The following is a 23,730-nucleotide window of genomic DNA, read 5'->3' as shown; positions in this document are numbered from 1 at the left end:
GGGAGGCACCACCTCTGCGTCCCTAGCCCAGGGAAGGTGGGGGCCCCCCTCCCCCCAGCAGTGCCTCGGCGTGCGCCCTCGGCTGGGCCCAGGCTCACGGGGTCTCTGAAGTACCCCGGTACCCGTTCAGCAGCAGGAAAGGGGGTTTCCAGAAGCCCCTTCCCCTACGTGTACTCGAGATCCTCTGGGTCGCCCAGGAGATCAGGGGGGCGAGGGATGCAGAACGACGAGGAGGGGCCCTGGGGGTGCGAGCAGCCGGGAAGGCAGGCCCCGGCGGCCACTCGCGCCAGGAACCGCCGGCTGCTCTTCCCGAAACCCGGTTCTGGGCAGACGGCGCCGCGCCCGCCCGGTGCTCCGCGCCCCTCCGCGCCCGTGGGCTCGCGCCTGTGGCGGCGCTAATGAGGCCGTCTGGGCAGAGCCGGTGCCAGCGGTCAGCGCCGGGCAGACGGCCAGGCCCGCCGTCCTGGCGGCTCCGCGGGGCTGCGGGCGCCGAGAGGGGGCCGGGGACGCAGAGGGGTCTCCCCCTGCCCCCAGGGGGCCGGACCTGCACACTTGGGCTCCCCGGGAAGGAGCAGCGTCCCCTCCCTGCCGGTCCTCCCCGGTCCAGCCCTTTTTGCGCCGCCCTCTTTCCCGCTGCGGGCCTGGGTCGGCTGCCACCGCGGGCGAGGACACCTTTCCGATCGGCTCCCTGCATTGCTGTGTCCCCTCGGCTCGTGCCCCTTAACCCAGAACAGTCCCCGTGTGGGCGAGGAGGTCGGGCGGCCCCGGGGCAGCGGTGCGAGAAAGCCAGGTCTCTCCAGCAGTTCCCTTCCCCAAAAACCGCTGCAAACACTCGAACCTTTCCAAACCTCAGTGTGCCCCTCCGTGAAATGGGGATAGCGTCGCACAGGCCACAGGATTCCATGAGCCCGTTTGTGGGAAGCGCCGGGCCTTCACAATCCTGTTCCTGCACCACTGGGGTTGCAGGGCCCGGGAGGGCGCGACCGGGTTGCTAGGAAGCGAATTTGCCCTTCCCGTCCTTGCGGTCTCTTAGAGGCGGTGGATGGAGCCGGACACCGGATGAGGCCGCATATTTGCCAAAGTATTTCTGGAAAATTTCTCATTTCCCGTCGCCACACTGGCCCCTGAACTCCACAGCCTTTAATTGCATACTCTCTGTTCCCTTTCAGAGCTGCCTTTTTGCATTATTTACTGGAATGGGTTGTACACAGTGTTTACAATGTATATGTTTATATAACTACATCTTGGTCGTTTTCTCTAATTACAGAAATAGTCGTGCCCATTACAAAAGTCCCATCTTGAGAGGTTTATAATGAAGGGCGTGAAGCCCGCAGAGACAGCTCCAATTAACAACACCCAGGGCTCGCCGCTTTTTTACGGAAATTCCTGTGCCCGCGCGGGCGGGGCGCTCGCAGGGCGGGTCCAGCGTGGGGGTTGTTTATGCAAAGCTCAGTCCTGGGGTGGGAGCCCCACCAAGATCCTGCAGGAGCCGGGGCTGGTCCCGCCCTGGGGGGCGGGGTTAGTCTGGGGAGCGAGACCCAGAGGGAGCGCGCGTTTCCCGTATTTACCTCCAGGTGGCGCTACAGGATCGCGGATGCGCTCCTGGGGCGGGGCTCCCCTCGGCCAGGGCGCCAGCGAGGGGCGGGGCCGGGGCGGGACGGGGACTGGCGGCTGCCGTTAGCCTAGGATCCAGGGAAACGAGTTTTCCGGGGACTGAACGTTAGATACTCCCGGGGACTTAGGCACACGGACGCAGAAAGTATAGGCGTCACAGGAAGAAGGGGAGAAACGAAGGTGGGGGGGAGGCCTGGGACGGGAGAGAAAAGAGGAGTCACGTCGCCCAGGAAGTCGTTCCATCCTTCTCGTTTGCCCCTGGGGTCCCTCCCGCCCTTTCCACCCCCCTCCCCCTGGAGTGCACTGAGTGCTCTGGACACATATGCACGGGGGCTTGGGGGGAGGGATGCTGCCTGATGCTTCCTCGCCCCCAGCATCCGGGCCCAGCCATGGCAAGCTTGCAGGGCCCTAGTGCCCAGGGTACATGCCAGTGTAAGAATTCCACGGCCCCAGGCATGCCAAGAAAAACAGGCGTGCTGTTCCTGCATTTGTCCCCAGGAAGCCCTACGCCCTTCCCTTCTGGAGGCTGGTCACGGAGAAGTGACTCACAGAATCCCCGGCGGGCCCACCACGTGTGTACCATCTTTGGTCTCCTTCTCCCAGATAGGTGCCATTTCTCCTATCACTCTTTTACCGTGCCACACCATCATACTACCACCTACGGGGCCTCCTGGCATTCCTGTCACACCCCCTCGCTATGTTCAAGTGTCCCCTTCCCCTTGACCCCTACCTCTCCCCCATCACACAACCGCTGGGATATGCCCTGGTAATGGGCATCCTAAAGACGAGGCAAAGAAAGGGCAGGAACACTTAATGGAACACACACACACACACACACACACACCTCCCTGGCCAAGAGAGGAGACCATTGGCAGGAGACAGAAGCAGGTTTATTAGGGCTCTGGGTTCAGGGGTGCCTAAGGTCTGAGTTCAACTCGGCTGGTTCTCGAGGCCCAAGGAGCAGGCCAGGGCCATGAGAAGTGGTGACTCGGGACTAAAGCCAATTTTTTTTTTTCATTTCAGAGTCTCTGCCCAGAGACCTCAGGAGATGGTTCCGGGAGGTCCTGGGAATACCGAGGGGCCTCTCCTGTGCCCTGGGGTCTCTGAGTTTTTGCCAGGATCGGGGAAATTATCTGGGGGCAGGGAGCCTCGAACGCACAGCCTTCATTTCAGTAACGACCATTTAATTTGTTCCTTGGCAGACTGGAGAACCTGGGGAGGGAGGAAGGTTGAGAGAAAGAATTCAGGGGAATGTCCATGCCTGGATACTGCGGAGAGAGAGGGCTACAGCCCACCTCCCCTGTGTCCCTGCAGCTCCTGGTCACTAGGTGGCAGCAGCTCATCTCTACCCGGCTTCAGCAGGGGATAGGCCCGCCAGAGGGAAGAGCAGTCCAAACTGGCTGCAGCCAGCTCCCAGCCAGGCCCCAGCCTGCCCAGCCCTCTGGTTTCTGCATCTGCAGCGGTGGGTGGGGCGGCAGGCTCTGCCTTTCCCATACCATGTCATGCAGGCTCCTGCCCACAGTGCCACGTCCAGGCAGACACTGGGCCCAGGCCTGACACTCCCTGAGCTCAGACACCTCAGCAAAACTCGAGGTCTGCCCTTGGCTGGCTGTGTGTCCTCCCCACCCCACCCCAACCCACGGCTGATGTGGCTCAGCTGGCAAACGGGGGCTGGCCAGACACTGCCAGAGGACACCTGCCCTCGGTTGCGCACGCTCACCTGCAGCTGAGGAAACAGCTTGAGTCCAGTGCTTACGCAAAGCCGTACCAAGGCGGACCCACAATCCCAACTCGGTGCCGACGCCACGTAGGACTCTCAGAGCGTCCCTCCAGCCACCAACCCTCACTCCCTTCTGCAGGTTCATCCCCCCATGCGTGTCCCTTCTTCCTGCCCAGTCTCCCCTCCTCTCTAGGGGACAGCGTGGCCCTGGTGGGGGGGGGGTTCTCCTGCTTCTCTGGCCAGAACCCCACTTTCTCCTCGTTCCCTCCTCCACTCACTCCCTGTGACTTCCTTGGTTTTTACTCAAGAATTCCGTTAAAAGGGCTATGTCTTCGTTCTTTCTCCCTTTGGGAAAGTAGGAGCTGTGCAAAGCGTTTTCCATGCACTAGCTCGGTGTTCGGCAAACCGCGGCTTGCGAGCCGTGGTTTGCCGCTCTGTTGACTAAGGAGTTTGCCGATTACTGCATTAGCTCACCTAGTTCTCATAATACCTCTGTGAGGAGTGTCCTGTGATTGTGTGAGGCCCAGAGAGGTTGAGAAACTTGCCCTAGGTCACCCAGATTCCAGGTGGTAAAGTGGAACATACACGCCTGTGTTCTTATCTGCTCTGCTCGTGCTCCCTAACCTCTTTGGACCTGAAACGGCCGCAGGGCTGTCTGCGTTCCTCCCGGCAGCTGCAGCGTAGGGCGAGGCCTGGGGAGCCACGAGGAGGGAGCGAGCGGCAGGGTGAGCACCAGGGCAGTGCAGGCAAGTGGGCAGCACACCTAGGGCTCCACACGGATGTTACACACCCGTCTAGGCCTGGGCCACCACAGCAGGAGGGAGTTAGTGCTGGGGCAGGAAGCTCCATAAAATCAGGATTAGTCTGTGCAGAGAGACCTGCGGGCAGACAGACGGAGGTCAAGCAGTCAGCCTGGTGAGCAGGAAGTTTGCACAGCTGGGAAACCGTCAGGCCACAGATCCAGGGGCCTCCCCCTTTGCCCCACATGCACCCCCAGTTAGGACCAGGCAGGGGACTGGCGGGGATGGAGTTTCCCACAGCCAGGTCACTTAGGGGCTAGGTGGCAAGTGAGGAGTGGAGAAAGTTAGATCGTATCACGGGCTCATGGGTCCCTAAACAAGGACAGCTTGGACCTTAACCTGGAGGGGTGAGGGTTTGGAGGAAAACCCCTTTTTGTTGTCCTTTCTGGGCGAGGGGGAGCATCAGGGCCCGAGCTTTGGGGAAAAGTGACCCAGCCACCTCCAGAGTGGGCCCTCACCCCAGAGTTTCCATCTAAAGATACCAAGCCAGGAGAGGAGGCGGGCTGCCGGCAGGGTGTGCCTCCGTGATCAATGCCCAGCTCGGCACCGCCCCAGAGACTCTAGAAGCCTCCCCTGATTCTCCAGCCGATGGCGTGTCACTGTCTAATCCCTCCCACACCCTGACTTCTCAGCCTTCACAGCCCCCGCGGGGCCCCCCAGGAGGTGCTGCTCTCCGCCCTCTAGCCCAGGGCAGACGTTGGGGGCCTACCTGGGCCACACTCTGCTCCGTCAGGCCGCCGTCATCTGCCTGTGGGGAAGCAGTGGCAGAGGGTGGTCAGGCCAGGGCGGGGGCATTGGGTTTAGAAAGGGAGGCGAAGGGGTGGGGGTGAGGGAGGCAGTGCTACGGGGTCCGGCACTGCACCCGGATCGCCCCTTAGTGGAAGCCCTGCACCTTGTCACTTGGAAGCCAGGCCCCCCGCGGCCCTGCCTATGGTGCATGGAGAGTACGGGAATGAGGGGAATCAAGATGGGAGAAGAGGTTGAATTCAGACAGGAAAGACAAACTAGGCAGGGCCATTCTATCTGGACTACCACTCCCCAACCTCAAGGCCAAGGCAGCCACCGGTGTCTCTTGGAGAGTTTATTCCCCCAGTCTGTAGTTCCCACCAGGGAGGAGGGGGAGGTCCTTGGTGATTCTACAGGGGGAGAGGACAGCAGATCTCTTTTACTGACACCCCCAAACTGCTGCTCCCCCAAGTGCATCATCCCAGGAATTGCTTCTGCTAGAGGAGCTTGGGTCCCCCCTTTCTCTTTCCCCGGGCCTGGCAGCCCCAGCACAGGGAAGACAGGAGATGGGAGGATGCGAAAGGCAGCCTAGAGGAGACGAGGGCACGCAGGGGACTCTTACCCTAAAGTTCACTTTCTGGATCACTTGCTGGGGGTCGCTCTCCAGAATCACGCTACACGACGAGAGAGAAACCAGGAGGAAAACCAGTGACATGAATCTCCCCTCTGCAGCCTCTCGCTGCTAAGCCCCGTCCCTCAATCACCATGTCCTGCAAAATTCCCCTGCGGGGTACCTTCCCGCTGGTATTTCTCAAGTCAGAACTCTCCCTGACCATGGAGATCCCTCAACTCTGGTCCTTCTATACTTCAAACCTGCTGGTCAGACACGTGGTCATCGTTGGGCAAAAGCTGTGCAATAGGGTGGGTTCAGGCCAGAGAAAACTGCGTGTCAAAAGCAGGGCCTGGGACACTCAGCTCTCGAAAGTTCACTTCCCCTTCTGGGTCAGGGTTGGATTCAGGAAAGTTCAGAGAAGGAAGGGAGGTGCGTTGGGGTCTCTACCTTGTTTCACTATTATTCTATGCCAAACACAAAAGAAATGGGAACTCCAGGGGTCTTTCCTAAGCCTTGCCCCCCATTTTGTAATTGTGTGTGTGTGTGTGCTTTCCTTAAAGAGGTTCCACCAAATTGTCTATACTTCTGGTTCCACAGAACCCGGTCTTATTCCATCTCTCTTGGGTCTCAGCAATTAGCACAAGGCCTCGCCGTTAGCAGGAAGTCAATGGGGAGGGAAGGGAGAGGAATTCCATAGTACCCCATCTCCCAGAGCTCCCTGCCCCCCTGGGCATGTGGTACAGTGCCATGGAAAGAGCCCAATCTTGAACCATGCCCATGGTTTTAGATCTTGGCCCTGCTGTGTGACCTTGGGCAAGTCACTGGAATCTCTGAGCCTCTGTTCCCTCATCTCTAAAATGGACATAATGATAGAGGTGTGTGGATGTCTTTAAGATCATCAGTTTCTATTATCCTTTGCCCCTGAGGCAGAATTTCTTTTTCTCCCCAATTATTGCCCCCCCCCCCCCCCCCACTGCCCATGGAAATTCACTAACCAACACTTCTAAGGACACCCAGCCTCCTAAGAATGGCATACCAATAGCAGGTGACATTTATTGGAGGAGAACCATGAGCTTGACCAGCATCACCTGATTTAATCCCCGTACCCTGTGAGGTAGTGCCTTTGTCATCCCCATCTGAAAGGTAGGGAAAGGGAGGCTCAGGGAGAATAAGCACCTGGCCCAGATCACACCTCTAGGCCAGGTTGGAATGGAGCTCTAAGAGTGGGAGGTGTCAGGCAACAGGGCTCTGCCGGAATGAAGTCCTTCTAGGGAGGGGCAAGTGTCTGTGGCCTGCTTTTCCTGGGCCCCGGAGAGCAAACCATTTCACCCAAACCCTGCCTATCTGACAGCCAGCCACAGCGGGGCATCAGATTCCTTTCTTGTTTGCTTGACTTTGACTAACACTGACCTCAACCTCTGTCCTCATGAGTGGGGTGGGGGGATGAGGTCACCGGGAATGTGCTGGGGAAAGGAGGGAGAAGGGGGCCAGAGGCAGCCAGCAGTGTACTGGGTACAATCTAGAGCTGATGATCTTCAAAGGCACCCCCCACTGTGAGTGTCCCTGACCTCACCCGCCATCCTCACCCCCTCCTCACCCGCCATCCACAATCTCATCCAGCACCAAGAAGGCTCCATCCATGTTCTCCAACAGCCAGCGCTTCTCCATGTTCTTCCTGAAGGAGATACAGCTCCTGAGCTTCCCCAGGGCCAGGAGCAACCAGGCCGCTGCCTAGGTGAGACAGACCCCCCTCTCCATCCATACCCCTCCACACCCCCAACAGGCATTGGGAAGGACAATGTCAAGGGCAGTGAGGGCATCGCCTGTGCAAGGGATTCCTGAGCAGAGGACAGGCCTGCTGCCTTAAACCCTCCTTGCCCAACTTCCTACACTTGGGGTACTGATGCTGAGCCCACCATGGCACCCCTAATGCATTTCATAACTAGTTTAGATGCTATAGCTCTACTATACTCAACTGTGTTGACTAGGGAATTCATTTATTCTTGGATTATCCTACTTTGGTTTCCTAAGGTCATGCCCACTGGAAGAGATACTGGATGACTGAATTGGGGTTCAGTGAAAACCACCTTGAGCCTCAAGTCAGAAAACCCGAGTTTGAGTCTCTGTTGTGATATAAACCATTTGTAACCTCAGGCAAATCATTTCGCTCTTCTAGACCTCATTTTCTGGCCATCCCTTCATATGGCCCTGCTCCGGGTGACACCATGCGGTTAGGTAAAGGTCAGAGGTCTTGGAGGGGGGTGCTCCAGCTCCAGTCTTCCTCAGGACAGAAGCCTGGAGGAAGGGCCCTGTCTTTGTGACGTATCAAGGCCTGGGGGATGGGCCTTAAAGGGCCGAGGATCGCACTCACCTTAACACGTGGTTCAGGGACTCAAACAGGCACGTGAGAACAGACATGAGCATCAGCTGAGGTTGGGCAGATGTGGGAGGAGGAAAATGAGAGAGCTTGAGACTGGAAAGGCCGAAAGAGTCTACCTGCATGGGAAACTGTCCCTTTCCAGAGACGACAGGGCTGGAGACTGCCTGCAGCTTGACCTTGGAGCATGGGTTGGGAGGCACTAGAGTGGGACGCTGAGTGTACCCTTCTCTAGTGGTGTTCAACAAAAGAAACCAAAGCTCCTGCAGAGAACACTCTGGTCCCTAAGGGACCTAAGGGGCATAACGGGTATACCTTGTCCCGGAAAGAACCGTTCTGGCTGCTCACCGACCCCCAGAGTTTAGAAGGAGGGGTACCCAGCTTCTACCCCAGACTCCAAGCCATTCCCCCACAGACAGACCCTCCTTGTCACCCCAACCTCCTGAATTCACCTCATTCTCCTGGGAGGAGCCCACCACGTACAGGAAGAGGTCAATGCTGCTCTTGTAGACGATGGTCATGCCCCCGAAAAACGCAATCTCACCTGGAAGTAGAGGAGACTTGCCGTTCCGGCCACCTCTGCCTGACCCCTCCTCCCCACCTCCAGCTCTGCACTTCTCCCCCTAGTTCGTTCCTCCCTTTCTCAGGAACCCTTGGAAAGGCTAGCACTAGGAACACTGCCATGAGGCTACTCTGTGTCCTTCCCTCCACCCCCCGTTTCTAGTGATTGCCTCATTCTGAGGAGCCAACAAACCCAGGTCAAGGTCGACCTTGCACTCCCGCTCCCACCATGTGCAATGCCTGGGACCAGTCCCAGGCTGGTAGGGGGCCCACAACTCAGTTGGCCTCTTCCCCTGAGAGTGAGGTCTAGGTGTGCAGGTGGTAGGAGGTTTGAGAGGGATGGGGGGGACGGGACCGGAGGGGGGTGAATGTTCCCCAGACATAGAGATGAACAGCTGGGAAGGAGAGGTAAAAAGAACCTCTGAAGAAAAGGAAATGGCCTGTGGGTTTGCAGGCCCGACGGGGACAGATGGGTCCAGATGGAGAGGACAGTGCGTATCTGAGAGTTCTGGACGAGGAAGAGGAGGGTACTTACTGTCAGTCCGGTTGGTCTTATTGAAGACATTTTTCTCGAAGGCCATCTGCTCCTTCATGGAGGGGAATGTGTCATCATAATACTATGAGGAAGGGAAGGAGAAGGGGCGATAGCCATTCCACAGAGCCTGGCTCCTCCATGGATGGGTGGCAGGGAATGGTGGGTGCTGGCCAAGTGCCCCATCTCTTCTTTATTGCCCTCTAGGCCTGACTGCTCACTGTTTTCCTATAGACACAAATTCTAAGCAAAGAATAATAAAATGTAGAGAAGTTTGGAGGCCTTTATTTTTTATTTTATTTTTTTTTAGTCCTCTCCCAATACTTGGAGTCTTTTGTATGTGGAGCCGATGTGCGGTGTGCTGAGGATTGGGGTGATCACCAAGTCATGCTCTTTCTACACGGACCTGAGTCTACAGGAAAGAGGGTAGATCCCGGGGTCCTTCTTCACCTCAATAATAATCATAACTGCTTTATTATCCCCATTGTACTGATGGGGAAACTGAGGCGTGAAGGAGTCAGGTAACTTCTCACAGTTGTAGGGGCAGAACTGGGATTCAACACCAAGGATGGTTTGACTTCAGGCGGAGTTATGAAGACGAAATATCTGAGGAAAAGTCCCCAGTACACATTGCACAATTCAGTCAATGCTGTTGTGCCTCTGAAGGCAAACAAGCAAATCTATAAATTATTTCATAGCTGGTTTAGATACCATATCCCTACTATAGTTAGTTGTGTTGAAGTAGACATTTATTTGTGGACTAGAGGCCCAGTGCATGAAATTTGTGCACTGGGGGGCAGGGTGTCCCTCAGCCCAGCCTGCGCCCTCTTGCAGTCTGGGACCCCTTGCTCCTTACCACCTGCTCAGCTCACTGCTCTTTAGTGCTGCCGCGGAGGCGGGAGAGGCTCCCGCCACTGCCACTGTGCTCGCCAGCTGTGATCCCAGCTTCTGGCTGAGCGGGGCTCCACCTGTGGGAGCACACTGACCACCGGGGGGCAGCTCCTGCATTGAGCATCTGCCCCCTGGTGGTCAGTGTGCATCATAGCGACCGGTCGTTCCAGTCGTTCTGGTCGTTCTGCCGTAAGGGTGGCTTAGGCTTTTATTATATAGATTATCCTAGGCCAGTGGTCGGCAAACCGCGGCTCGCGAGCCACATATGGCTCTTTGGCCCCTTGAGTGTGACTCTTTCACAAAATACCACGGCCTGGGTGAGTCTATGTTGAAGAAGTGGCGTTGGAAGAAGTTTAAGTTTAAAAAATCTGGCTCTCAAAAGAAACTTCAATCGTTGTACTGTTGATGTTTGGCTCTGTTGACTAATGAGTTTGCCGACCACTGTCCTAGGCCACGTTCACTGGGATAGATACTGGATTACTGACTAGTTTGTGCAGGGAAAGCCACCCTCCTGAGCTCCAGGCCAGAATACTTGAGGTCAGATCGCTGCTCTGATATTAACCCTTGTGACCGCAGGCAACTCATGTAGCTTCTCTAGACCAGATCGCATTTTCTTCGTTTGCGAAAGAGCTGGATTTTGTGGTCTCTAATCCTGTCTGGTTCTAAATTCTCAGACTCCTCCGACTAAATCCTCGGTGTCTACCAAGCTGTCGAAGAACAGTGGAGGCTGACCCCTGAGGAGGTCCCTTCCATGCCCGGGTCCAGCTGGCCAATGGAAAGGATGACCAGAAGACATTTCAGGGGACATGATTAGAAACAGGGGTCAGCAGTCTGACAGGGCAGGAGGGTGGGCAGAGTGACCTTTGCAGGGTCTAAGCTGAGCTGCTCTGAGTCACAGAACCTACAGTGGGGTCTCTCCTGAGGCAGGAGAGTCAGCTGGGTGGGGACTCATGTTCTTGGGACCCAAGTACAGTCTTCAGGGGCCCCCGGGTGAGGGTGGGAGTTACCTTGGCCAGCAGGCGGTGTCCGTCATTATCTAGGATGAAAACAGCCTTGATGGTGTACAGGGAAGGTTCCTGCAACTGACACGGGGTCGGGGTGAGGGGAGCTCCTTTGGCCCCTGACTCAAGGCAGGTGCCCTGTCATCGGTTTTATGGGCCCCAGGACTCTATGCTCAGGCTCCAGTGACCCGAGCCTAAAAGGTCCAGAGCTGGTTCTGGCCCAGTCCTGCCCCACACGGGCCCACTCCGGGCCTGCTCCACTCCCGGGCAGATGTCCCACTGCAGGCCCCTGGTGGGCGCTCTGCACATTGTGCGGAAGGTCCGCCCGGGCCCAAGTTCTGTCATGCACTGACTGCTCCAGAGCCCGAGTCGGAGTGTATCACAGAACCTGGGCCGGGGGGACAGCGGTGCCTCCTCCTTCCAGCTGACCTCGGGGTGGAGGCTGGACCCACTCTCTGAGCGCGCCCCCAGCCTCCCCGACGCGGGTGGGCTCCAGAGCGCACACGGCGCTGAGTCCGGGGCGGCCCCGCCACTCCTTACCCCTCCCCGCAGAATCTCCATCCGCCCCCACCCGCAAGCCGTCCCCATCGCGGCTCCAAACGGATCCAGAACTTCGGCCCCACGCGGACTCGGGACAGGCCTCCTCGGGAGTCCGTGCCCGCGCCCGCAGGAACTTTTCCTCGCCGCCCGGCCCGGCCCGGCCCCCTCCCTGGGCTGCTCAGTGGTGGCACCAAGTTCCCGGCGCCAGGCGTGCAAGTTGTGAGTTAGGTGCCCCCCCCCCGCCCCCACCTCGGCCCGGATTCCTGCCGCCCCGGACCCCGGCACCCGCCCGCCTGCTCCATACCCGCGACCCCGCGGGCTCCCCGGCTCGGGCGGGCGGTGCTGGGGCCCCGATCTGGGCGGCCGCGGCCCCCTCCCCCGGGTGCGGACGTGGCCAGGCCTCGGGCCGCTGCATTCCGCTCGCCGCCTCGCGCTGACAGCGCCTCCCGCCGCCCCGCCCCCGCGCCCGCCCCGGAGGCCGCCGCCCTCCCCTCTTCCCCGCTCCGAGCCTGCCTTCCCTTCTCCCGGCCGCCCTTCCCTCTCCCTCCTTCCCCTTCCCGCCCTCTCCTCCCTGCGCCCCACGCCCCAGCGCTCCTTTCCCCACCTCTCCTTGCTTTCTCTCCTGCGGGGCGCCTTCGCCCTCCGTCAAGTCCGGAGCCCATCCTCCTGGGGCCCCGGCCAGCCCAGCCCCCGTCTGTCCCCTCCTTTCGGGCCTGCGGGTTTGGGTGGCGCAGGCTAAACGGGGGCCTGCAGAAAACACAGGCAAAGTCCAGCTTTGTCTCTTAACTCCTGGTAAGTACCGCGCGGACAAACATCATCGGGCCCCGGGGACAAGCTATAGCCGTGGGAGCCGGTGAGGACAGCTCTGGAGAGACCCTCTGCGCAGGACAGGTTTGCCCACCCCTACTTCCTCCCAGGGCGCCGTGGCCCCAGGACCCTCTGAGGTCTCCCAAGACACAGACAAGACAAATCGGAAGCAAGACAGATGCCTAGCAGCACAACTGCTCCACCATGGCATCAGGCTGTGCCATGCGTTAGCTTCTCTGGTGTACTGGCAAGGAATACCAGATGGCAAGCTTTCCCTTCAGGATACCCAAGGCCAGTGGGAAAGTCACACTACAGAGTCAACAGTACTTACCCACTTACCCATAAAACCCTCATGCGTATATTTTACACTTAAACACTTTCACATACATTACCCAATACAACCCACACCTGTGAGGTAGGTATTATCACCCCCATGTTAAGGAAGGGAGACTCAGACCTTTTCAAGATTTTTAAAAAAATATATAGTTTTATTGAGCCCAGCTCGCGTGGCTCAGTGGTTGAACTTTGACCTATGACGAGGAGGTCACGGTTTGATTCTGGTCAGGGCACATGCCCAGGTTGTGGGCTCCACCCCCAGTGTGGAGTGCAGGAGGCAGCCGATCAATGATTCTCTCTCATCATTGATGTTTCTCTCTTCCTCTTTGAAATCAATAAAAAAAACATTTTTATTTTTATTGATTTCAGAAAGGAAGGGAGGGGGAGAGATAGAAACATCAATGATGAGAGAGGATCATCGACTGGCTGCCTCCTGCACACCCCCCACTGGGGATCGAGCCCGCAACCAGGGCATGTGCCCCCCCCCCTTTTTTTTTTTTTAGGGCTAGAAGCATTTTTTATTTTTATTTTTTAAATCTTTATTGTTCAGATTATTACAATTGTTCCTCTTTTTTCCCCCCATAGCTCCCCTCCACCCGGTTCCCACCCCACCCCATGCCCTTACCACCCCCCACTGTCCTCATCCATAGGTGTACGATTTTTGTCCAGTCTCTTCCCGCACACCCCACACCCCTTTCCCCCTGAGAATTGTCAGTCCACTCCCTTTCTATGCCCCTGATTCTATTATATTCACCAGTTTATTCTGTTCATCAGATTTTTTATTCACTTGATTTTTAGATTCACTTGTTGATAGATATGTATTTGTTGTTCATAATTTTTATCTTTACCTTTTTCTTCTTCTTCCTCTTCTTAAAGAATACCTTTCAGCATTTCATATAATACTGGTTTGGTAGTGATGAACTCCTTTAGCTTTTTCTTATCTGTGAAGCTCTTTATCTGCCCTTCAATTCTGAATGATAGCTTTGCTGGGTAAAGTAATCTTGGTTGTAGGTTCTTGCTATTCATCACTTTGAATATTTCTTGCCACTCCCGTCTAGCCTGCATAGTTTCTGTTGAGAAATCAGCTGACAGTCGTATGGGTGCTCCCTTTTTTTTTTTTTTTTTTTAAATATATTTTATTGATTTTTACAGGGAGGAAGGGAGAGGGATAGAGAGCTAGAAATGTCGATGAGAGAGAAACATCCACCAGCTGCCTCCTGTACACCCGCTACTGGGGATGTGCCCGCAACCAAGGTATATGCCCTTGACCGGAATAGAACCTGGGACCTTCCAGTCCACAGGCCAATGCTCTATCCACTGAGCCAAACCGGTTTCAGCATGGGTGCTCCCTTGTAGGTAACTAACTGTTTTTCTCTTGTTGCTTTTAATATTCTCTCTTTGTCTTTTGCTCTTGGCATTTTAATTATGATGTGTCTTGGTGTGGTCCTCTTTGGATTCCTTTTGTTTGGGGTTCTCTGTGCTTCCTGACTTGTAAGTCTATTTCTTTCACCAGGTGGGGGAAGTTTTCTGTCATTATTTCTTCAAATAGGTTTTCAGTATCTTGTTCTCTCTTCTTCTGGCACCCCCATAATTCGGATGTTGGTACGCTTGAAGTTGTCCCAGAGGCTTTTTACACTATCTTCATATTTTTTGTATAATATTTTTTATTTCAGTCAGTGTATACTTAATTTCTAGTTGGTCCTTTTTCATATCCTTGAGGGTCTCGCTAAATTTATCAGCCTTTTCTAGAAAATTCTTGATAAAACTTATAACCGTGGTTTTGAACTCTATATCCAGTCGTTTGCTTTCCTCCATTTCTTTCATTTGTGATCTGTTTCTTTGTCTCCGCATTTTGGCTGCTTCCCTGAGTTGACAGAGTGGCTTTGTGTGCTAGGTGTCCAATAGGGCCCAGTGGCTCAGCCTCCCCAGTTACCTGATGTGGACACTCTTGGTGCACCCCTTTGTGGGCTGTGTGCACAGTCTTGTTGTAGTTAAGCCTTGATTGTTGTTGGTATCACTGGGAGGAACTGACCTCCAGGCCAACTGGCTGTGAGGATCAGCTGTGTCTACGCTGGGAGAACTTCTGTGCTGGAGACACCCTTATGAGAGAAGACTTGCAAAAGCCTCTGTGCTCAGCTTGGATGGGGCGGAGTCTCAGGGCGGGGCAGACAGCATTGGTTTCCTGTCAGCTCTGCCCTAATAGGCCCCTGTGTCTCAGTGTCCTGTGGTAATCGCTGCAAGCACCTCTGAGAGAAAGCTGCTCTCGAGTTCCGCCCGCTGCCAGACAGTCCAGTTTCTCCCCTAATGAGTCTGGGTCCCCAGAGTCTCACCCGGAACTGGAGTTCAGTGCAGTCGGGAGCTTTTGTCTCCCTCCCGGTTGAGAAAGCCAGCCGCGTACTCAGTTGCCAGTCCTCTCTGCGCACATCTCAGTACCTCTGCCTCCTGCAGCTCCTCTGAGTCTCAGTGTGCTTTTCTCTTTCCTTCTAGTTGTAGAATTTCCACTCAGCCAGCCTTCCTGTGGTTCTGGATGATGTCCGTTTTGTCTTTTAGTTGTAGTTTTGAAATTGTTGTGCGAGGCAGCAGTTTAGGTGTTTACCTATGCCGCCCTCTTGGTTTCTCCCCTCAGGGCATGTGCCCTTGACCGTAATCGAACCTGGGACTCTTCAGTCCGCAGGCCGATGCTCTATCCACTGAGCCAACCCGGCTAGAGCTCAAGATCTTATAGCTAATAAATAGCTCAGTGGAGATAGAATCCAAGTTTCTCAACATTTCTTCCCCAATCTTCTCTCCAAGGCCTCTTGTGTTGGGCAACAAACGCACTTATCCCGGATGACCGCCAAGTGGAGTTCTCCTCTGTGAATACTATAAAGTCTTCTCATTCTTCAAGTCTCAACTTCAGTGTCATCACCAAAAGGCCCTCTCTGGCATCCACAGAATGGTCTCTCCCGTCACATTCTCTAACTCAGTACCCTCCTTATTTCTTACATTATCCTTTTCTCGACCTCTAAGTATTATTTTTGCTAATTTCTTTACAAATGTATAGGGTCCTTCTCCCCACAAGACTTTGAGAACAGAAATAATGTTTCTTGTCTGTCTTGCTCACTGTGGAATCCCTCTCCTCCCACTCCTCCCCACCCCCAAACAGGGCCTGATTTGCCAGGAAGCATTTGTTGAGTAAGTGAATGAATAGATGAGTTCGGGATGAAGGAGATCATGTGTATTCACAAAGTACCTATTTTAAACAAATAATTAAAATATAATTATCAAGGAAACCCTATTTTAGGTGACGTACACATATTTATTGAGTGCTTACTATGTACCAGATACTTTTTGAGTCACTGGGCTTCAAGTGTAGACAAGATATCCAAAATCTTTGCTCCCATGCAGTTTATATTCAGATGTCAGTGTGTGTGCACACGTTTCTTTGCAAGACAGATAATGAATAGATATTATGTGAGTTGCTGATAAATGCTACAAGGAATAATACGGCAGGACTAGGGGACAGGAATGTAAGGGGTTGATGGGAGCAGGGCAGAGTGCCATTTTCCTTAGTGTCACTGGGGAAAGCCTTCAGGAAGGTGACACTTGAAGAAAGAGCTGAAGGAGGTGGCAGAGTCAGCCATGCAAACATCTGGTGAAAGCATCTACTGACCCTCTTTCTATGATGACTTAGAAGGCACACCTGAATCTTCCTTGCAGGCTGTCAGAGTTACAATAGTGAACGTTAACCAACTCTGGTACAGTGTGGGAGTCAGGGGGGCGGGCAGTATTTCATTTGGCTTCCAGGTCACCAGACATTATGTCAATGATCATGCCAGCTTGGTGTGTTATGAAAAAAATACTGACTTCATTATTTTGATCCCTTAATATTTCTGTGTGAGCTAGTCCACTTAGGGAGCTGGAGTGGCTCCATGGGGAGAGGTGGGAGAGGAGTTAGAGGAGGAGTGGATAAGAAGGTACTAGAGAGAGGCACAGGGGCTGGCATAAAGAGAAGGCAGGAAAGGAAGCTTTAGGACCACGAAATCCTTACCACCACCACCACCACCACCACCACCACCACCACCACCACCACCACCACCACCTTGGCTGCTCTTGTTTTAATCACCAGGATGCTATGGTGAATAAATTCAGAGCCTTCAAGTTGAACTTCTCAAGGAAGAGACTCTCTCATTAATTCTCCTTCCTCAGGGCCCCAGTCTAGGGTGCCCCTTTAGTGAGATTCTATGTAAAAATATAAGCTCAGCGTGCACAGTGCCGGGACAGTGTCTCCCACAGAGCATCGCCTCAAGAGGACCTCACAGGGTAAGCCTGGCAGCACCTGAGAAGCGGCCAAGTGCAGCAGAAAAGCCTCCCCAGAATGAGGAAGCCAGAGCTGGGTTCAGAAAGACACAGCTTTGCCCTAACCGGTTTGGCTCAGTGGATAGAGCGTTGGCCTGCAGACTCAAGGGTCCCAGGTTCGATTCTGGTCAAGGGCATGTACCTTGGTTGCAGGCACATCCCCAGTAGGGAGTGTGCAGGAGGCAGCTGATTGACTTTTCTCTCTCATCGATGTTTCTAACTCTCTATCCCTCTCCCTTTCTCTCTGTAAAAAATTAATAAAATATATTAAGAAAAGAAAAAGACACAGCTTTGCCCAGCCCGTGTGACTTGGTTGAGTGTTGGCTCATGCACCAGGAGGTCACTGGTTCAACTCCCTGTCAGGGCACATGCCCAGGTTGCAGGCTCGATTCCCAGTAGGGGGTCTGCAGGAGGCAGCTTATCAATGTTTCTCTCTCACATCAATGTTTCTCTCTCTTCCTCTCTCTGAAATAAATAGAACCGTATATATATATTTATATACTTTTTAAAAAAAATCCTCACCTGAAGATATTTTTTCGATTGGTTTTTAGATAGAGTGGAGGAGAGGGAGGGAGGGAGGGAGGCGGGAGGTTTAGGGGGGTGAGAGAGAGAGAGAGAGAGAGAGAGAGAGACATCAATTGGCTGCCTCCCACTCTCGGGGCATGGGATTGAACCAGAGACCCTTTGGTCCAAGGGCCAACACTCTAACCACTGAGCACCCCTGCCAGAGCTAACCCTATTAATAACAACAGGAGGCAAGTGATTGAAATGGGTTCCCCTCTGGGCCTTGGCATGTCTTGGAGGTGAGTCCATGCTGTTTCCTCTGACTCAGCCTGCCGCTGCCACATTGCTGTGGTGTCTGTCCTAGGATTTTGGCATCTGTTCTCGTGTGACAAGAAGAAACAGCTCCCTTGGGTAGCAGCTCTATCTTTCCTGCTATAATGTCAAGAGGGGGAGGTGTGTGTGGAATGTGAGGCATGGGGGTGTGTGCCTGTGGTATTCTCCAGAGAGAAAATGAAAGCGTCCATGCTCTGTCTGCAGGCTGGTTTCCAGTTGACCACCCTAAGCACAGCTCTCCTATCTTCAACGTATTTGGCTTTCTCTGGGAGAACAAGGTTGTAGGGTGGGCAGAGTCGGGCAAGAAAGGGACCTAGCGATCAGCCGTAGGATCTGATTTTTTTTTTTTAAACCCTAACCTCTTCCCTCCCTGGATTTTTAGAGAGAGGAAGGGAGAGAGACAGAAACATCGGTGTGAGAGAGGAACATCGATGGGTCCCCTCCTGTATCCACCCAGACTGGGATTTGAACCCAAAACCTTTTGGTGTATGTATGGGCTGCTGCTCTAACCAACCCAGCCGCCTAGCCAGGGCACATCAATCGATTTTTAGACTTTGACTATGTAGATTGTTATTTCCACTTAGCGCAGGAGGCCTCAGCTAGTCAGTGGCAGAGCCATTATTTTTGAACCCATCTCTGAGTCCAAAACCTCTCACCACCGGGCCTCCCCGACTGTGACGTGCCACCCTGAGCGCTATACAAAGAAATCACCCAGCGTTGTTAGGGACAATGTGGAGGGGACATATAGGGCTCAGCTTCCTAAGATGTTATGCCAAGACAGGAATGAACAATGAGGTGTTTTCATTGGCTAGCTAGGTCAAGGAAGAGAGCATTTGGGGATTGAGAAATAGTACATCTTTTTTCAGTCGGTGATGCTAGTGTGTGCTCATGCATTATCACTGTTGTCCTTTTTTTTTAATCCTTACCTAAGGTATTTTTAAAAAAATTTTTTAAAATATATTTTATTGATTTTTTACAGAGAGGAAGGGAGAGGGATAGAGAGTTAGAAACATCGATGAGAGAGAAACATCGACCAGCTGCCTCCTGCACACCCACTACTGGGGATGTGCCTGCAACCAAGGTACATGCCCTGGACCGGAATCGAACATGGGACCCTTCAGTCCGCAGGCTGATGCTCTATCCACTGAGCCAAACCGGTTAGGGCCTAAGGTATGTTTTTATTGATTTTGGAGAGGAGAGAGACATCGATGTGAGAGAAACATCGATTAGTTTTCTCCCGTACTTGCCCCGACAGAGGAATAAACCTGACCCCACAACCTTTCAGTGATGGGACGATACTAGTCTAACCAGTGGTTGGCAAACTGCGGCTTGCGAGCCACATGCGGCTCTTTGGCCCCTTGAGTGTGGCTCTTCCACAAAATACCACGGCCTGGGCGAGTCTATGTTGAAGAAGTGGCGTTAGAAGAAGTTTAAGTTTAAAAAATTTGGCTCTCCAAAGAAATTTCAATCGTTGTCCTGTTGATATTTGGCTCTGTTAACTAATGAGTTGGCCGACCACTGCTCTAACCAACTGAACCATTGTTGTCCTTTCTGACCCAGCTTGGATTCTTGCTCCAGGCTGTGATTCTCTGGCTGCACAGACAATCACCAGCGGAGCTTTTACAGAACTCTGATGCCCAGGTGCTCTGGGAGACTCTGCTTGGTGGTGGGACCTGGGCATTGATTTTTTTTTTTTTTTTTTTGCTTTGTTAATCCTCACCCAAGGATGTTTTTTCCCATTGATTTTTATTTTTTAAATAAAAATAAATCAATTTTTATTGATTTCAGAGAGGAGAGAGAGAGAGCAAGATGGAAACATCAATGATGAGAATCATTGATTGGCTGCCTCCTGCACACCCACTACTGGGGATCGAGCCCACAACCCGGCATGTGCCTTTGGCCGGAATTGAGCCTGAGACCCCGCATGCACTGTTGGCCTGAATCGAACCCGGGACCCTTCAGTTCGCAAGCCAATGCTCTATCCACTGAACCAAAGCAGCTAGGTCTTCCCATTGATTTTTAAACAGAGTGGAAGGAGGGAGGGAGGGAGGGAGGGAGGGAGGGAGAAAGAGAGAGAGAGAGCGCGCAAAAGAGAGACATTGATGTGAGAGAGAGACACATTGACTGGTTGCTTCCTGCACATGCCCCAAACCTGCAACCCAGGTAAATGCCCTTGACTGGGAACCGAACCGGAGATCTTCAGTGCTCAGGCCGACACTAACCACTGAACACATTGGCTAGGGCTGGGCATTGACAGCTTTTACAAGCCCCCCAGGTGATTCTAGGGTTAAGAAGCAATCTCCCAAGACAGGTGTGATGGGGTGCACAGGGAGAGGCTGGCTTGCAGAGCTTTACCTGTTTTGATGCTTTAATGGTAACAAGCTTGCTAATGATGTTTACCAAGTAAGAAAGGCGCCAGCTGTCTGGATTAGCTGGAAAACGAATTGATTTCCTCGCAAAACGTGATACCATTTAGTATTGACAGAATGTAATCCTAGAATCTCAGAAGGGTGTAAGGAAATATTAGGCAGGCATCTAATCCATTCCTCTGGACTAGATGGAAGTTGGAAATTGAGAAATATTTATATAGATTAGCAACATTTAAAAACTTTTTTTTAAGAGAAAGATTGGAGGGGGATATATATATATATATATATATATATATATATATATAGAGAGAGAGAGAGAGAGAGAGAGAGAGAGAGAAGAAATATCAATGTGAGATACATCAATTGGTTGCCTCCACACGGGGATCAAACCTGCAACCAAGGTATGTGCCCTTGACCAGAATCAAACTTGAGACCCTGCAGTATGCGGGCTCTCTCTGCTGAGCCGAACTGGCGAGGGCTAAAACCTTTTTAAGGAAAGGAAAAAATAACGGGCACCCCGAAGAGCAGAGAGACTGCACTTCTCCGAAGGGGAAAGCAACCCCTGCTATTCCAGAAGGAATCCAGGTCCCAGCCAGCCCACCCTCCCACGTCCCTCTCCTGGGGTTTCCCGGCAGGTGTCATCCCTGCAGGACGACTGGAGGATGGGGGTGCCTGCTGGTGGTAGCAACAACTTTTCCTATAGAGCAGTGGTCGGCAAACCGCGGCTCGCGAGCCACATGCGGCTCTTTGGCCCCTTGAGTGTGGCTCTTCCACAAAACACCACGTGCGGGTGTGCACGTACAGTGCGATTGAAACTTCGTGGCCCGTGCGCAGAAGTCGGTTTTCGGCCTGGGCGAGTCTATTTTGAAGAAGTGGCGTTAGAAGTGGGGGTGTCGGTCGGTCGGGCGAGGGGAGACGCAGCGCGGGGGAGGCGTGCACGACTCATGCCCGAGTTGAGTGAGCCAGTCAGCCAGCAGTCGCATTGTGCAGTGGTTAGTGCTAGTCGCGTCCCCAAATCACGCACGGGTGGCAAAAGTACCTACTCGAAGCATAACGTTACCTGTATTTTTCCAACCAGCCGCAAATCCTACAGGTATTTTTGTCATCAATTTAAGAATTGTAATCATTTTGTGCTGGTGGCTTTATTATTATAAAATGAACCTTTTTTTTAGGTGCCCTGTTTGACATGGCTACAGAGAAGAAGCAAAGAAAAACGGAAGATGAAAACCGTGAATTTAAAGTTGAATGGACCGAGACTTTCGCATTTATTCAAAACTTAAATGGCCTTCCGACCTGTCTTATTTGTCAGGAAACATTGGCGCATAACAAGAAATCAAATTTGGAGAGACACTTTACAACCAAACACGTGTCATTTAGTACTAAACATCCTGTCGGTGATGCAAGGAAGAAGGCAGTTGAGGAACTTCAGAAGAGTCAAGAAAAACCGAGTTCTGTATTTAATTACTGGATGCAATCTTCCAACAATGTTAATATTGCAAGTTTTGTGGTTAGTCAAGAGATTGCTAAGAGAGGAAAACCATATACAGACGGTGAATACATAAAAAGTTGTTTTCTAAAGGCCTCCGAAGAGCTATTTAGGGATTTTAAGAACAAAGCAGATATTCTAAAAAAAATTAAAGAGTTACCATTGTCTGCTAAAACAGTGAAAGATAGAACAGTCAAAATGTCTTCGAATATAACTGACCAGCAAGTCGAAGATCTTAAATTGGTTTCAGCTTTATCAATAGCAGTTGACGAGTCTTGTGACATAAATGATACAGCGCAAGTTTCACTTTTTGTACGATTTATTTCACCTACAGGTCCTAAAGAAGAACTTTTAGGATTATTGCCACTCAAAGGCCAAACACGTGGAGAGGATATAGCAAATGCTGTAATTGAGTGCATTGGAAAACATCATATTCCACTCGATAAAATTGTCTCGATTTCAACAGACGGGGCGAAAAGTATGACCGGTGTAAGAAACGGGTTTGTTGCTATTTTGAAAGAAAAAATTAATCACGAGATACTTACTTACCATTGCATCATTCACCAAGAAGCGCTGTGTGCGCAGACATTTCCAGAAGAAATCTGCAAAGTTATGGAATTGGTGATTAAGATTATCAAGTCCATTATAGCTAAAGCTCTTAATCATCGCCAATTTAAAGAATTTTTAGTTGAAATGGAGAGTGAGTACGCAGATCTTCTGCTGCATAACAAGGTACGTTGGTTATCAAGAGGAAACGTTTTGAAACATTTTGCTTTCTTATTAACAGAAATTAAAGCATTTCTCCTTGAGAAGGGTGTTCACTATCCAGAACTAACGAACGATCAATGGATCCAAAAATTTTATTTCATGGTAGACGTTACGTCTCATCTAAATCAGCTTAATCATAAACTACAGGGGAAAGGAAACACAGTTTTTTCGATGTTAGAAGAAGTTATTTCATTCGAAAACAAATTATCTCTTTTTGCTCAAGATTTTGAAAGAGAAACTTTGATTCACTTTCCAAGCCTGTTGAAACATCGCCAAGAAAATAATTCTGATATTGACATTTGCTATTTCAAAACAACACTTTTAAATATGAGGGAAGCTTTTCTCAACAGGTTTCAGGAATTCAGAAACAGCAAAGCGACGCTAGCCTTTGTTAAAAAACCTCTTAATGCTACTGTAACAGAATTAAATTTTTCTCCCTTTAATATTGACATTGGCAACTTTGAAATGCAATTGCTGGATTTAAAAAACAAAGAATTGTGGAGCTCGAAATTTGAACGTCTTTGTGCTGATATAGAAATATTGGAGAAAAACAAATGTGAACTTAGTTCACAGCACAAGTGGTCTGCTTTGAAAGACCTGGAGAAGGAAGATATGTTGATTTTTAACACCTGGAATAGTATTCCTGACTCATATAATCAACTGAAAAAACTAGCGTTTGCTGTTCTTTCCTTATTCGGGTCTACATATTTATGCGAACAATCATTTTCAAGCATGAACCTTATCAAGAGTAGATTGAGAAATCGTCTTATTGATGAGAACCTGGAATCGTACCTAAAATTAAAAACAACAACATACAAACCTGACTTACCCAAACTTTCCAAGGAGATGCAAGGCCATTGTTCACATTAGTGTTTGTCAGTCATTGTCATGATTTAATTTTATGGATATTGTAAGGTAAATTGTAAGGAATTTAATTTTATCAATAAATAACATCGTTATTAAGTATGATATCAATTTTTATTCAACGTACCTATCGTTTAAGACTTAAAACTTTAAAGTTTATTTATTAAGTTAATTTTAGGGAACGTTGTGGAGTGAAAGAAGATGCAGTGTCGAGGATTGAGAAAGGTATGTTGAGATGGTTTGGACATATAGAGAGGATGAACGAAAGGAGATAGATGAAACAAGTGTATAAGACGAGTGTGGATGGGAGAGTTGGAAGGGGTTGACCTCAGCGAACGTACCTCAATCAGATTGAGGACGTTTTGAGCAAAGGCCAGCTTAGGAGTACCCTAATTAAGTTAATAACAATGTACCTACCTATACAGTTTAAGTTTAAAAAATTGGGCTCTCAAAAGAAATTTCAATCGTTGTGCTGTTGATATTTGGCTCTGTTGACTAATGAGTTTGCCGACCACTGCTATAGAGGAAGCTGGGTCAGCAGAGATGACCA

General features: G+C 51.7%; 2 protein-coding genes and 1 non-coding gene across 4 annotated transcripts; 1 reads left to right on the top strand and 2 right to left on the bottom strand.

Moving 5' to 3' along the window:
• Positions 1–2,482: 2,482 nt before the first annotated feature.
• Positions 2,483–11,834, bottom strand: COPZ2 (COPI coat complex subunit zeta 2). 2 transcript variants are annotated; one of them, XM_054709886.1, is made up of 9 exons: positions 11,680–11,834; positions 10,842–10,916; positions 8,947–9,028; positions 8,303–8,394; positions 7,845–7,900; positions 7,071–7,148; positions 5,483–5,534; positions 4,844–4,882; positions 2,483–2,826 (listed from the first exon to the last, which is right to left on the bottom strand). In XM_054709886.1, the coding sequence occupies exons 1-9, from the start codon at positions 11,788–11,790 to the stop codon at positions 2,779–2,781; spliced, it is 633 nt and encodes a 210-aa protein (XP_054565861.1). In that variant the 5' UTR covers positions 11,791–11,834; the 3' UTR covers positions 2,483–2,778. The 2 variants fall into 2 exon arrangements, with proteins under 2 accessions (XP_054565861.1, XP_054565862.1); XM_054709887.1 differs by having other exon boundaries at positions 10,842–10,910.
• On the bottom strand, positions 11,155–11,237 carry MIR152 (microRNA mir-152). Its single transcript, NR_129212.2, has one exon. It is a non-coding gene; the product is annotated as a microRNA mir-152 (primary transcript).
• Positions 11,835–11,888: 54 nt separating the features above from the next.
• LOC129147490 (general transcription factor II-I repeat domain-containing protein 2-like) lies at positions 11,889–23,279 on the top strand. The gene is made up of 2 exons (XM_054709883.1): positions 11,889–12,167; positions 21,235–23,279. Exon 2 carries the CDS (start codon positions 21,249–21,251, stop codon positions 23,184–23,186), a length of 1,938 nt encoding a protein of 645 aa, XP_054565858.1. The 5' UTR covers positions 11,889–12,167; positions 21,235–21,248; the 3' UTR covers positions 23,187–23,279.
• Positions 23,280–23,730: the final 451 nt, after the last annotated feature.

The sequence above is a fragment of the Eptesicus fuscus genome, chromosome 20 (assembly GCF_027574615.1).
Source record: "Eptesicus fuscus isolate TK198812 chromosome 20, DD_ASM_mEF_20220401, whole genome shotgun sequence".
NCBI classification, from domain to species: Eukaryota; Metazoa; Chordata; class Mammalia; order Chiroptera; family Vespertilionidae; genus Eptesicus; species Eptesicus fuscus.
Note: the sequence above shows the minus strand (reverse complement) of the source record. Positions and strands in the feature narration are given on the sequence as shown.

Bases quoted from the DNA above. Each gene is read 5' to 3' on its own strand.
- COPZ2 (XM_054709886.1), bottom strand. From the start codon at position 11,790: ATGCAGCGGCCCGAGGCCTGGCCACGTCCGCACCCGGGGGAGGGGGCC. The intron at 4,883-5,482 runs GTAAGAGTCCCC...GCTTCCCCACAG, and splicing joins TCCAGAAAGTGAACTTTAGG to GCAGATGACGGCGGCCTGAC. The intron at 2,827-4,843 runs GTAGGCCCCCAA...CTCCCTCCCCAG, and splicing joins CGGAGCAGAGTGTGGCCCAG to GTTCTCCAGTCTGCCAAGGA.
- LOC129147490 (XM_054709883.1), top strand. From the start codon at position 21,249: ATGGCTACAGAGAAGAAGCAAAGAAAAACGGAAGATGAAAACCGTGAA.